This window comes from Saccostrea cucullata, unplaced genomic scaffold (assembly GCF_032062105.1).
Source record: "Saccostrea cucullata isolate Sc308-1 unplaced genomic scaffold, CSIRO_AGI_Scuc_v1 ctg1484, whole genome shotgun sequence".
NCBI classification, from domain to species: domain Eukaryota; kingdom Metazoa; phylum Mollusca; class Bivalvia; order Ostreida; family Ostreidae; genus Saccostrea; species Saccostrea cuccullata.
Genome location: NW_026925796.1, coordinates 45,936 through 58,528, shown reverse-complemented (window position 1 = coordinate 58,528; position 12,593 = coordinate 45,936). Strand labels below are relative to the sequence as shown.

The 12,593-nt window shown below is 34.9% G+C and overlaps 1 protein-coding gene across 1 annotated transcript in view; it reads left to right on the top strand.

Annotated features, from left to right (window-relative positions):
- The window catches only part of LOC134269819 (uncharacterized), a 37,764-nt gene extending 25,465 nt beyond the window's left edge, over positions 1-12,299 (top strand). Inside the window, 6 exon segments of the mRNA XM_062752022.1 lie at positions 52-170; positions 341-481; positions 937-1,102; positions 1,329-1,437; positions 5,761-5,991; positions 7,013-12,299. Coding sequence (XP_062608006.1) covers positions 52-170; positions 341-481; positions 937-1,102; positions 1,329-1,437; positions 5,761-5,991; positions 7,013-11,412 — 5,166 coding nt within the window. The 3' untranslated portion in view covers positions 11,413-12,299.
- The last annotated feature ends 294 nt before the right edge of the window (positions 12,300-12,593 follow it).

Here is a 12,593-nt window from a genome sequence, read left to right as displayed (position 1 = left end):
TTTTTGAAGAAGTTGGAATTTTTTTTAGAGAAAATGTTTAATTTATTCTAGGCAGGGCCAATAAGAAATGAGGCAAAGGCCAAGAGGGATGAGCGTCAGTTTCACCCATACAGGAAAGAAAAAGAGAAACCCAAGAAAAAGAACAAGTGGTCTTTTGACATTGCATATGAGTATGTGAACTTGAGAATTACTTAAGTAATTGAGAATTCATTTAAAATAGTTTTTGTACTCAACCATAACTACAGTAAAATGAAATCATATAGGGAAATTTTGAAAATTTTTATGACTTCTCTTAAAAATTGGAGAAAGTTTGTTTAAATAAATTGTTCTGATTCTCTAGCTCTCTGAGGGAGTTGATGCATGATTTGACAGTTTCTTCCTACAAAAATCAGAAACACAAAGCAAGACATAAGAGGACAAATTCCAGATTTGCCAACTACACCTTTGTACGGTCAAAAGTACCAGACTCTTTGCCAGGAGGGTATGATTTTTATTCACCTTTAAAGTATAAATTATAAATTAACACAAGATTATATTGATGGAATGCTGGCAATTCCATATTCTTAAAAATTTTGAGTGCTGGAATTTGATATTGTCCTTACAGGTTGTCTTTAGCTTAGCTGAGGATCATATTTTGTCCTATATACATGTACATGTACATCTGTCTGCTTATAGACTTCACTTTTTAAACTTCTTTTGAAAAACCACTTGGCCATTGTTAATGAATCTTTCTACAAAGCATACTAGTCTTTTAACAAGGGTTTGAAAGCATTTCCAACAAGTAATTTATTTTCTGATTAAAATCTCAAATAGTGCCAATGTTTCATGTTTAATTGAAACAAGTTTTGTTTCAAATGAAAAAAAATTATTTAATTCTGGTTGTTTTGTAAACCTTCAAACTGAACATAGTAACATTACAATCCTCTTCCTCTGTAGCATCAGCAGTGCAGATGATGTAGTAGATGAAGATTTCAATGAGAATGCTATCCCTGATTTTGAGGAGAGGAAGAGGAAGGCTGACTTGGTGGATGAACTGACAATGAGGGAACAAGAAGAGGGAGACTACAAAACAGAGAGGGCAGTCTACTTCATGGAGGAGCAGGTGAGCTAAGGAAGACCTGTGGCCATTGTCTGGGATGTAGATTTATAATTGCTTCACAGTAGTCTATTGAAAGTAGTCACTCTTAGTTACTGTTTGAAAACACACCCTTGTACAGAAAAATTTTAAAAAATTTAAAACATGGTAAAGTGCAGTTCATGAATAATTTCAAATATAACATTGTTGATTCTTTAATGATCCTTAAATGATCCTTTACTCTGACCTGTAGGAGCAGGCTGATCAGGAAAAAGAGGATGAGAAGAAGGAAGATAAGAAGATGATCCCTAAGATGCTGGCTAATCTCCCTGTTAGGACAGCTTCTTCCTCCAGTGCCCCAGGTAATTACTGAATATCATAGCGTATAGATTCCGTCGTCGTCGTCGGCGTCCAACTTTTGGTTAACCCAAATGTCAAAGTTTTATAAACTGCAATAACTTTCTCAAATTTTATTCAGTCTTCTTGAAATTTGGACACAATATTCAGTATGGATAAAAATTTATATCCCAAGTATGATTTTGAAAAAAAAAATTCAAATTTTTCCGTATTTTTTCCTTAAGTTGGACTTAGTTTTTTCATGATAATTTATGGTGAAGACCTATATTCCAGCAACTATAAGTTATAGGGATATGATAATTAGTCAGTGGATACATCATGGGTAACCACAAACGTCAGTACCAGAATTAGGTCATCTTGACCTACATTTTTCTGCATGAGTGACTTTGGTTAAATTTTTGGTGGAGGTCCATATCTCAGCATCTATAACTTATAATGGCATGATGATTTGTCATTGTACAGGTTATAAGTAACCAACAGTACCAGAATTAGGTCATTTTGACCTACATTTTTCTGCATGAATGACTTTGGTTAAATTGATAATGGAGGTTCATATTTCAGCAACTATAACTTATAGTGGCATGATAGTTAGTCAGTGGATACATCATGGGTAACCACAAACGCCTGTACCAGAATTAGGTCATCTTGACCTACATTTTTCCGCATGTGTGACTTTGCATAAATTTATGGTGGAGGTCCATATCTCAGCAACTATAACTTATAGTGGCATGATAATTTGTCAGTGGATACATCATGGGTAACCACAAACGCCTGTACCAGAATTATCATCTTGACCTACATTTTTATGAGTGACTTTGCATAAATTTATGGTGGAGGTCCATATCTCAGCAACTATAACTTATAGTGGCATGATAATTTGTCAGTCTACACATCATGGGTAACCAACTATATCAGTACCATAATTAGGTAATCTTCACCTACATTTTCTGCATGAATGACTTGATACATATACAGTGGATTTGATTTCAAAATGCGAGTTCAAATTATTGCGACTCATAACACGTTGCAATATTCAATAATAAAAACATCACAATAATTTGTGAATTATAAATGCCAATATAATCGCCAAGGGATAGATATTAGAGCTGTTCCATTTCTTTATTATTGTATTTTTGGTTATTCCTTCTGAAATGTCAATAAATGCTTCAGTTTATCAGACAATCATTTCTTACTAACCACAGCGACAGCAGGCGAGACACAGGGTTGCGGGCAACCCTTACGTACTTTTTACTGAATATCAGTGTATTTGTTGTATCCATTTTACACATTATAGGATTTACAAGGTTTCGCAGGGGTCGTCCCATACAGCAGGGGACATTGAAAAAGTAGAAGGGAGTCAGGGGTTTCTTTCACAACAATAGCAGAATAACCAGAGGCGTGTCCAGCAGACTTTACAGAGCAAAGTGCTCGCAAACATTTCTGTTGGAGGTACAAGGAATTTTGGCGAGCGCTCAGAAATGTTCACTCTGTTGAACAGGCCTCTGGTGATTATGTTAGTATGAAAAGGGAAATTCCTGGCTTCTGGGACTTATGGACATCCTGCTGCAATTTTATGAAATTTTGATTGAATGGCAGGTAATTTTTTATGCTTTAACTAGCTGATATTGTGATCCTGAAATGTATTCTTCCTATTTTTATGCCCCCCTTCGAAGAAGGGAGGGCATATTGCTTTGCTGCTGTCTGTCGGTCGGTCCGTCCGTCCGTCGGTCTATTTAGTTTCCGTTCATTTTCTTCATAACCGTTGCACATACTGAAATGAAATTTGGTATACAGGTATATCAGATGAATATGTAGGCTAAGTTCTGTTTTGTATACGATCGGACCATAATTGACAGAGTTATGCCCCTTGGACTTAGAAAAATTCCATATTTTTGCAGTTTCCGTTCATTTTCTTTGGATAGGTTGCACATATTGAAATGGAATTTAGTATACAGATTAGTCCAATAAATATCTAGGTCAAGTTCTGTATTGGGTACGATCGGACCATAATTGACAGAGTTATGCCCCTTGGACTTAAAAAAATTCCATATTTTTGCAGTTTCCGTTCATTTCTTTGGAGAGGTTGCACATATTGAAATGGAATTTAGTATACAGATTAGTCCGATGAATATCTAGGTCAAGTTCTGTTTTGGGTACGATCGCATCATAATTGACAGAGTTATGCCCTTTTGGACTTAGAAAAATTCCATATTTTTGCAGTTTCCGTTCATTTTCTTTGGAGAGGTTGCACATATTGAAATGGAATTTAGTATACAGATTAGTCCGATGAATATCTAGGTCAAGTTCTGTTTTGGGTACGATCGCACCATAATTGACAGAGTTATGCCCCCTGGACTTAGAAAAATTCCATATTTTTGCAGTTTCCATTCATTTTCTTTGGAGAGGTTGCACATATTGAAATGGAATTTAGTATACAGATTAGTCCAATAAATATCTAGGTCAAGTTCTGTTTTGGGTACGATCGCACCATAATTGACAGAGTTATGCCCCTTGGACTTGGAAAAATTCCATATTTTTGCAGTTTCCATTCATTTTCTTTGGAGAGGTTGCACATATTGAAATGGAATTTAGTATACAGATTAGTCCAATAAATATCTAGGTCAAGTTCTGTTTTGGGTACGATCGCACCATAATTGATAGAATTATGCCCCTTGGACTTAGAAAAATTCCATATTTTTGCAGTTTCCGTTCATTTCTTTGGAGAGGTTGCACATATTGAAATGAAATTTAGTATACAGATAAGTCCGATGAATATCTAGGTCAAGTTCTGTTTTGGGTAAGATGGCACCATAATTGACAGAGTTATGACCTTTTAGACTTAGGGCTATTCCAAAAAAATTCCCATATTTTTTAATTGCTTTCTCCCCCACCACCCATCAAATTAAAAATGCTTTTAATACAACCACCCATCTAAATTTAAAATACTTTTTTTAAAGAATTGTTTTTAAGTTATGTACAATAAAATTTATGTACTTTTTCAAGCATTTGCACTTTATGCAACTTGAAATGAGTGTTCACTTTTGGGATGTATCCAAACAATGGTCTCATTTAAAAAGAAAAAAAAATAAATATGATGCAAATCTAAATATTATGCACAAAACTTTCATTTTTTCTTTACTTTGAAAATAGTTTTAATCTTTTTTGAAAAGAATTTAGAAAGATATTTTTATGCAAATTTTAACAGAAACAAAAGTCTTGTAAGATTTTACAATCAGCTTTTTTTAGTTCAAGTCCAAAGTTCTTTTGTACAGGCCTGCTATAGCCTGTATATATGCCCCTTTTTAGGACTTAAAAAAATGTAGGGCATTGTCTATTTAGTGGGACGTAATGATGTTCAGTGGGCCTTTGCCAATTATCGTAATTGTGTTTGTGCCAATAAAGTATTTGTATTTGTATTTGTATTGTATTGACATAATACATGTATATTGTTACAAACCCTGTTATATATAAAAATTATTTTACACCGTATTTGGTATAAAGTAAAATATATGACTTGCAAACTCCATACTCATGCTCTAAAATGTTTATTATCAGATACGTTTTTTTCTACTTTCGGTTTTAATCAAACGATCTCTGATTGTTTCTAATATCATTTAATTTACCAAAAATCACGTTTGAATAAAATGCTGGAATGAAACTTGAGCTGGAAGCAACAAAGAACACAAGAACACAAAGAAATCGTGTCCCAATCCTCCACTGTCATTACACCATGTGCTTTTATTTTTGCAGTTTCCGGTTTGTTCATTCTACTTTTACTTTCAATGTAAACACACTTGCAACTGTTTAGGACGTTTTTTTTTTTTTAAATAAAATTTTACTGGCTTATACAAAATGTAGGAAGGAAGTTCTTTGCAGTTGATTATTTGTGAGGGTAAGTGCAACCACCCATCTAAAAATATAGATGGCACCACCCATGCAAATTTAATTGCTCCAGATTTATATGACCTTACATTTTTTTCTGGAATAGCCCTTAGAAAAATTCCAATTTGTGGGGGAGGGGGGCATAAGTGTTTTACAAACATCTCTTGTCATATGTGTAAGGATCTTGTATCTTCACAAGTCGGGTGTTTCTTTTCTGCAATATTCAAATGAAACCCTTTGCCTATCAATTATCTGAAATTAAGGATTGAGTAAAATATATGTTCGCTTAAATCTTACCTCAGTGCTGCTAGGTTCTTTGCTGACAGAATTACAGAGAAAGTGAAGAATAATTAACAAACAGGGATCAAGCAATTGTTGTTTGTATTTCTTTAATGAAGAATTTCAGAAATGATCAGCTTCAAGACTTATTATATCAGTTTTTACAGGTCAAGAATGCAAACCTGACATAGCCAAAATAGAAATCAAGACTGAATCCACAGAGGTTAAACCAGATACCAGGTCCATCATTATAAAGACAGAAAGATCATCAAATATAAGGAAAGTGGAGACTGCAGAGAGAACACCCTCGGAGAATGACAGGGCTGCTGATTCCTATCCAAAGATCAAGTCTGAAAAGGAAATCAAAACGGAAACTAAAGAACAAGTCAGTAACAAGGGTTAGTTTTTCTTGAAACTAGTTCAAAATGTTTTGCAAATACAGCCTACTCCGGATATATTGAAGTTCAGGGGACCAGGCAAAATATTTCAATATATCCATAATTCAATATAAGCGAAATTGTGATTTTTTAAGCCGCCATTTTTCAAAGTTCAATCCTGATCTGAAATGAAGAACAAACCCGAAAAAAATTAATTTGGTTACAGTTTATTTAAAATAGTGAACAGGTTACATGGAATATTAGTCTTCTGTATAAAATTATTTCTTTCTGTTGCATTGAAAAGACAACCTTCAACCTCATTATAAAATTCCCCGATCGCCTTTTGTGTTTTAGAGAAAAATCACTGGACTCCAACTGTTAATTCACTGCTGAACGTTGCTTGTATATTATCGTAAGTGAACTCGAGTTAATCCCAAAATTCTTAGGTTTTCGAATTTAGGCTTATCAATAGCCGTAACTAGTTCCTATATATTTAGTGTCAGATTTTAGGGTTTTCTTTTTCTGTGGGGTTCCTGTATTATTATTTTTTAGCCTCAATATGTCTGTATGCGTAAAAACAAAGAATAAAACAGTGAATAATTTTATTTTGTAAAAGCAGTATGAAAAGACGTAAGGTGAAAACGTACAGTGTATTTATTCACACCTTAATTAATATATCAGTCGGTCAGTCAGGTATAATTACTGTCACCAACTGTAACGACAGCCGACAGGGAGTACTTCAATAAATCGTTATGAAAACAACTCATTATCACCTCTAGGGACCGATCAGTGGCTTCAATATAAGCGATATTTCAATATAGCCGATTTCAATATAAATGTTATTTTAATGCAAAGAATATGAGAGACAAAAACTGGGGATTTATTTTTATTTCAAAATAAGTGGAATTTCAAAATAAGCGATTTCAATATAAGTGAAGTAAGCTGTAGATAACTTGATTTACATTCTGTAGAAATGTAGTAAACTATAAAATTGTGTCAAAGAGAATATGCATATATGACTGAGCATATTGATTATTTTCAGAAGAAAAACTGAATTCCACCATGTTGGAGATTAAAAGACATTCTGTGGAGGTGGTGGATAATGACAGCGAAAATTTTAGGGATAACTTTATAAATTCGAATAATGAAGGCCAGGATGAAGAGGGGGACACAGAAATGGAGGAATTTAATGACTGGATTGTTATTGATGAAGCCCCAGACATAGAGGAACTAGATGTAGTATCTGAAGTTCCTGCTGATATGGGGGAAAATACTGCAGATGTTTTATCCGATGTAGGGGGAAAAGACGTGGATTTTAAACAAATTAGAGAAAGTAGTACAAATCATAGCAAAGACATAGATGATTCAGCAGTTATTTATTCAAAAGAGAAATTTAATATGCTTTATAACAAAGACACCACTGAACCAACAAATACCTGTAGTGTAGAAGAAAGAATGAATCCTGACATGAATGATTCTGTGGCTAGTTTAGAGAATTCTAGAGGAAACCAGAGTAGGACAAGAGACCCTAATGGCAGTCTGAACAGAACAGTGTCAGAGCTTCAGGATATGAGTATCTCAGAAGAGGAAAGCATTTGTAAACAGAACGAGGAAAATGATCAGTACATTCCTGTTATTCATCTACTGGGTGTAAAAGGAAATACCTTCTGGTGCCAAAATAAAAGTTGCGATGGTAATAAAGAAGTATTAGGCAGGGATGGCGGATATAAAAATGATGCAATGGAAATCAAAGAATGTGCATCTGTTTGTCCAGGCGGATTTAAATCTCAAGATGGAAGTGGTGAGGATGTGCAATCAGTTTCTGAAGAATGTTATTCGAAAGGAAAGGACAGTGAAAATAATTGTGTTAATGAAATTTTGAGTAACTGTGGCAATGAAGTTAATGATCATGAACCTACAGCAAAGCAAACAAAGGAAGCAAATGGAGAAATAGAGAGTGAACCTATACAAAAGCCAACAAAGGGAGACACTGGTCAAAGTCAAATAGACAGTGAACCTACAGCAAAGCCACCAGAGGAAGAAAATGAAGGTGAACTTACAACAAAACCAGCAAAGGGGGAGAATGGTGAAAAAGAGGGTGAACCTACAGTAAAACCAGCAAAGGAAGCAAATAATGAAATAGAGGCTGAACTTATAGCAAAGACATTGACGGATAAAGAAAATGTTAAAATAGAGACTGAAACTTCAGCAAAACCAGCAGAGGAAGAAAATGAAGAGAAAGAGAGTGAACCTTCACTGGAAGAGGAAAAAAATGATGAAAAGGATGAACCTTCAATAAAACTGGCAAAGGAAGAAAATATAGAAATAGAGACTGAATCTTCAGCAAAGACAACGGCAAAGGAAGAAAAGGGTGAACCTGCAGCAAAGCCACCAGATGGAGCAAGTGGTCAGAATGTAACGGAGAAAGATCTGCAAATTGAATCCAGAAAGGAAGAAGTTGTTAACAATTTTTTTACAATGCCATCGTCTATATCCACACACATTGTATCATCAGCTTCTGAACCCTCAAACATTGCAGCATACAGTTGCTTATCTACAGAAACACAGAATGAGAAAGAGGATGTTGATTGTGAAAAATTTGTTTCTTCAAATTTACACATAACAGACGCTAAATCAGAAAGCAATAACATACCAAATGAGGATTCAAAGACGAACATGCCTGAAAATGATAAAGAAGTGAACAGTGGAGAAGAGTCTACAGAAAAATCCACTTTATCTACAGTAAATGTAAAAGACAATGATGATAATTCAAGGAGTGATGAAAAACTAGGACAAAATAAAGGATACTTAAATTCAGAGTTAAAAGTTCAGATGGTGTCTGAAACAAATTCCTCTATGTTTAATAGTACCAGTACTCCAAAGGTGATTTACTCCCTACATGGCACTCCTGGCAGTTCTGGAAATACTCAAGATTTGGCAAATATGAGTGTACTCTCTGAGAGTTACAATGAAAAGGGGGATGGACTAAGTCTATTGATTGGAGCCTATGATCAAAGCAGTGGCGGTGAAAGTTACAATTCATCCACTGATTTTCCACAAGATCAGACTGTCTCTCTTGTTAATAATACTCCAGCAAATGATTCCTGTTCTGACAAAGTTGTGAAACCAGAGGAAAAATCAGAAGAACATCTTGAGGAAATGTTGGAGAAGAAGGATAGTGATGGAATACATTTTCTGGCTGCTGTACAGAGTGTTGTGGACAGTCCATCTTGCAATGAAACAAGTAAGACCACTTTGGATGAAGAAAAGAAGCAGGTAGATTGTGCACCAAATACAGTGTTAGCAGATAAGAAGATGGAGATAAGTTATGATATTGAAAACCCCAGAGAAGCAGATAGTTCGTTTGATGCAGAACAAAGACTTGAGGACATCATGTCTGTGATACGTGAAACCGACCATGATATTTATCTAGAAGTAGAAGTAGAAAAATCAAACCAAATGAGATTGCTAAAATTTTCCAGCAATGAGTGTGGTTTATGTGATGACCAGCTTTGCCTAGCAAAAGTCAAATGTTTAACAGGACCACTTGATCCATTAGAAGAGGCTATGTTGTCATCTGGGATTCTGGACATTAATGATGTTCCAGTTGGAAATGTTGTAGAAATTGGTACTGATGAGAGTTATGGGAGTTCTATCGATTTATTGCCAACAAACAACAATGTGATCAGTATTGATAATGGAGAGTCCAAGAATTTGCATCCAAGTGAATGCAAAGGAACATTTTCTGTAGGTGATGGCATGATTCAAAGAAGTTGTGTAAATGTTCCTGAAATCAAGGCATCTAACTTAAATAACAACAATTCAAATTCTGAAGATGAAGATTCAGATAATTGTCTCATAATTAATGACAAAATGGAGGAAACGTTAGATAAAAGCGAAATAAACATAGAAGATGATTCAGACCACACCTCATCAACTGAAACTGACTACATCTCGGATTCCATGGATAGTGAAAATGAATTATCAACCCGAGGTGATGACATGTCAAAGCTAGTTGTGTCAGAGTACTTAACCAGTCAACAAAGTGGAAGTATTGATACTGTAGTAACAAACCCACAAAACGGTGTAGGATCATTTAATGTATGCCATTCCAAAAGTATTCAGGAATCAATTTCGCATGATACGTCAGAGATATCATCAAAGACCAATAGTACAGCAACTTCCCTTTCAAAGTCCTCCATCAGTTCTAGCACCTCCTCTGGAATCCAGGAAGAAACGAGGAGTGAGCATTTGAAAATAAGAAATCAAAGTCTAGTGAAGCCTCTTATTGTGGAAAACAAAGAAACTACACCTATTCCTGTGTGTTCCCCATCTCCAACTTTGTGTTCAGTGCCATTGATAAACCAGATGATGCTTTCAAACATTTCTTTACCTAGTCAACAATGTGCCATGTTACCTTCACAGCAAGTGCCCTTGAATCCTTTATCCTTGTTTTATGCTATTCCTCAGTTTCAGCAATTTTCAAACATCTCCAATACATTACCAACACTTCCCCTTCTACCATTTCCAAATATTTCTATTGTACCTCCAGTGAATCCATTCATGCCAATTCAGTCATTTTCTCCGTTTTCGCCAGCACCTGCGTTTGAGCTCACAACTGATAAGTTTGAAGCTTTTAGAAGAATGAACAATCCTGGGAGAGTGGAGTCTCGTTTTCAGAGTCCTATTGTTGGATCAATACCTATGTTTGGAAACAGGAATATTCCCCAATCTCCAATGCATTATCCCTGTATAACTCCTCCACCACAGAATGTTCCTCAATCTCCGATTCATTATTCCGCTATAACTCCACCACCTCAAAGGCCATCACAAAGTTTTCTGAGCAGAAAAGTCACACCAGAAAGATCGACAGTCAGTGAAAATGTGAGAACCACGCCAGATTTTCTTCAAAAGGAACAGTCGCCTTTATTACCCCCAATATCTTCCTTTACTCAAAGAAAAGTAGCAGAAATTGGTTGTATGAAAAACACCTCTTTATCTCCCAACTTCCCAACACATACAGGATATACGACACCAAGTCATTTAAATCACTCTACGAGATATCCATATTGTTCTTCATCTAGCTCATTTACACCTAATTATGACGTTCCCAGATGCGCTGCTCAAAATGCTTACCCTTATAAGGATGTTAATGCATCACTGAATACGGTGGTTCATTCCAAATCTAGCACCGACTCGCAAACAATGAATAACCAGAGAAAGAATAAGGAACACAAGCCAACAAAAAGCAAGAAATTAAAGCCTAAAAAACAAAGCAACGATGGATATAAGCTATCTGAGAATTTGTACGAAGGTCATGAGAGTGTTCAGAAGGATTTCATGACTAGAAAAGATGGAGTGTGTTCGGGCAGAATACCAGTGGGTCATGTGAAGCCCATGTCTTTCAGTGACGTAAATCACAGCGACAATCAGACAGACTAGTCAGGATCACAGATGTCTAAAAATAGTCTGAACACTTCATCTCTTTATGTCATAGTAAAGTCTTGTCTTAAAAATAGTTTGAACACTTCATTGCTTCATTTCATAGTAAGCCTGTGTTTAAGGAATGTGCACTTCATCTCTTCATTTCCTAGAAAACTTGTAACGATGTTCATTTTGAAATTATGTATTGTATCTAGTGAAGTAGTGTATAGTAAATTTTTAATGTTGTTGACTGAAAATGGCTATTTGTTGAGTTATGTAGTAGTGTAGAAGCGACCTTGTTCATGTATGCCAAATTTTTTCTTAAAAAGACAACCGTGAATGTAATTTGACGACTTTTTTTATGTTGAGTGTGTAATTGTGTATCTTTTACAGTGTTGAACAATGCCTACATGTACATATTATTATATTAACCAAAGCCTGTCTCGATAACAAATCACAGAATCTCGTGAATTTATCATATCATTTTATGTGGATAAGCATAATGCTACAAACGTATAATGCAGAGGCGTCTATTTTTATCATGACATGTAAATTGGTGCAAACTGTGCAATGGAATTTATTGTTCTGATTTTTCTTGTGTAGCAGTAGTGTAGTAGTAGCGGTAATATTTGTGGGGAATAATAGGAAGTGTCTGGGTATTTAAGAAGTGCCATATCATTTGACCAGCTCATTCTTTTTTTATTTACCATTTTTTTGTTATGTTTGTCTTTCAACTTTTCAATACTTTCTAGTGGCCACTTACTGACAACTAATATTGAATATAAATGTACACATTGCTAGAGCTGATGAATATTCTTTTGAATGAATATGACTATAGTTTTGAATATTAAAGGGTTGAAAAATATTATTAAATTTTAGCTTCGGTTCTAGGTTCCAGTATTTATTTAAAAAATTAACTTATCAAAGGTTAAGAATGTTTCATAAATAAAATTTTACAACATTTTTAAATGTTTCAAGGAACATATACTTCCAAGCCAAAAAGAAAAAAAAGCTGAACTTTGGTTTTAACAAAGCATGTAGTTCTGAATTACTTGTAAATCAAACCAAAAAGCTTTAATGGTATATTTTTTACAATCTGTTTGATGAATTATAAACTTTTGCCAATCTTTGTTAGTGCTGTCATTCCAGATAAATGATGATGTATCAATTGGGACAGCTCCTGGCTTGAGCAAGGAAAG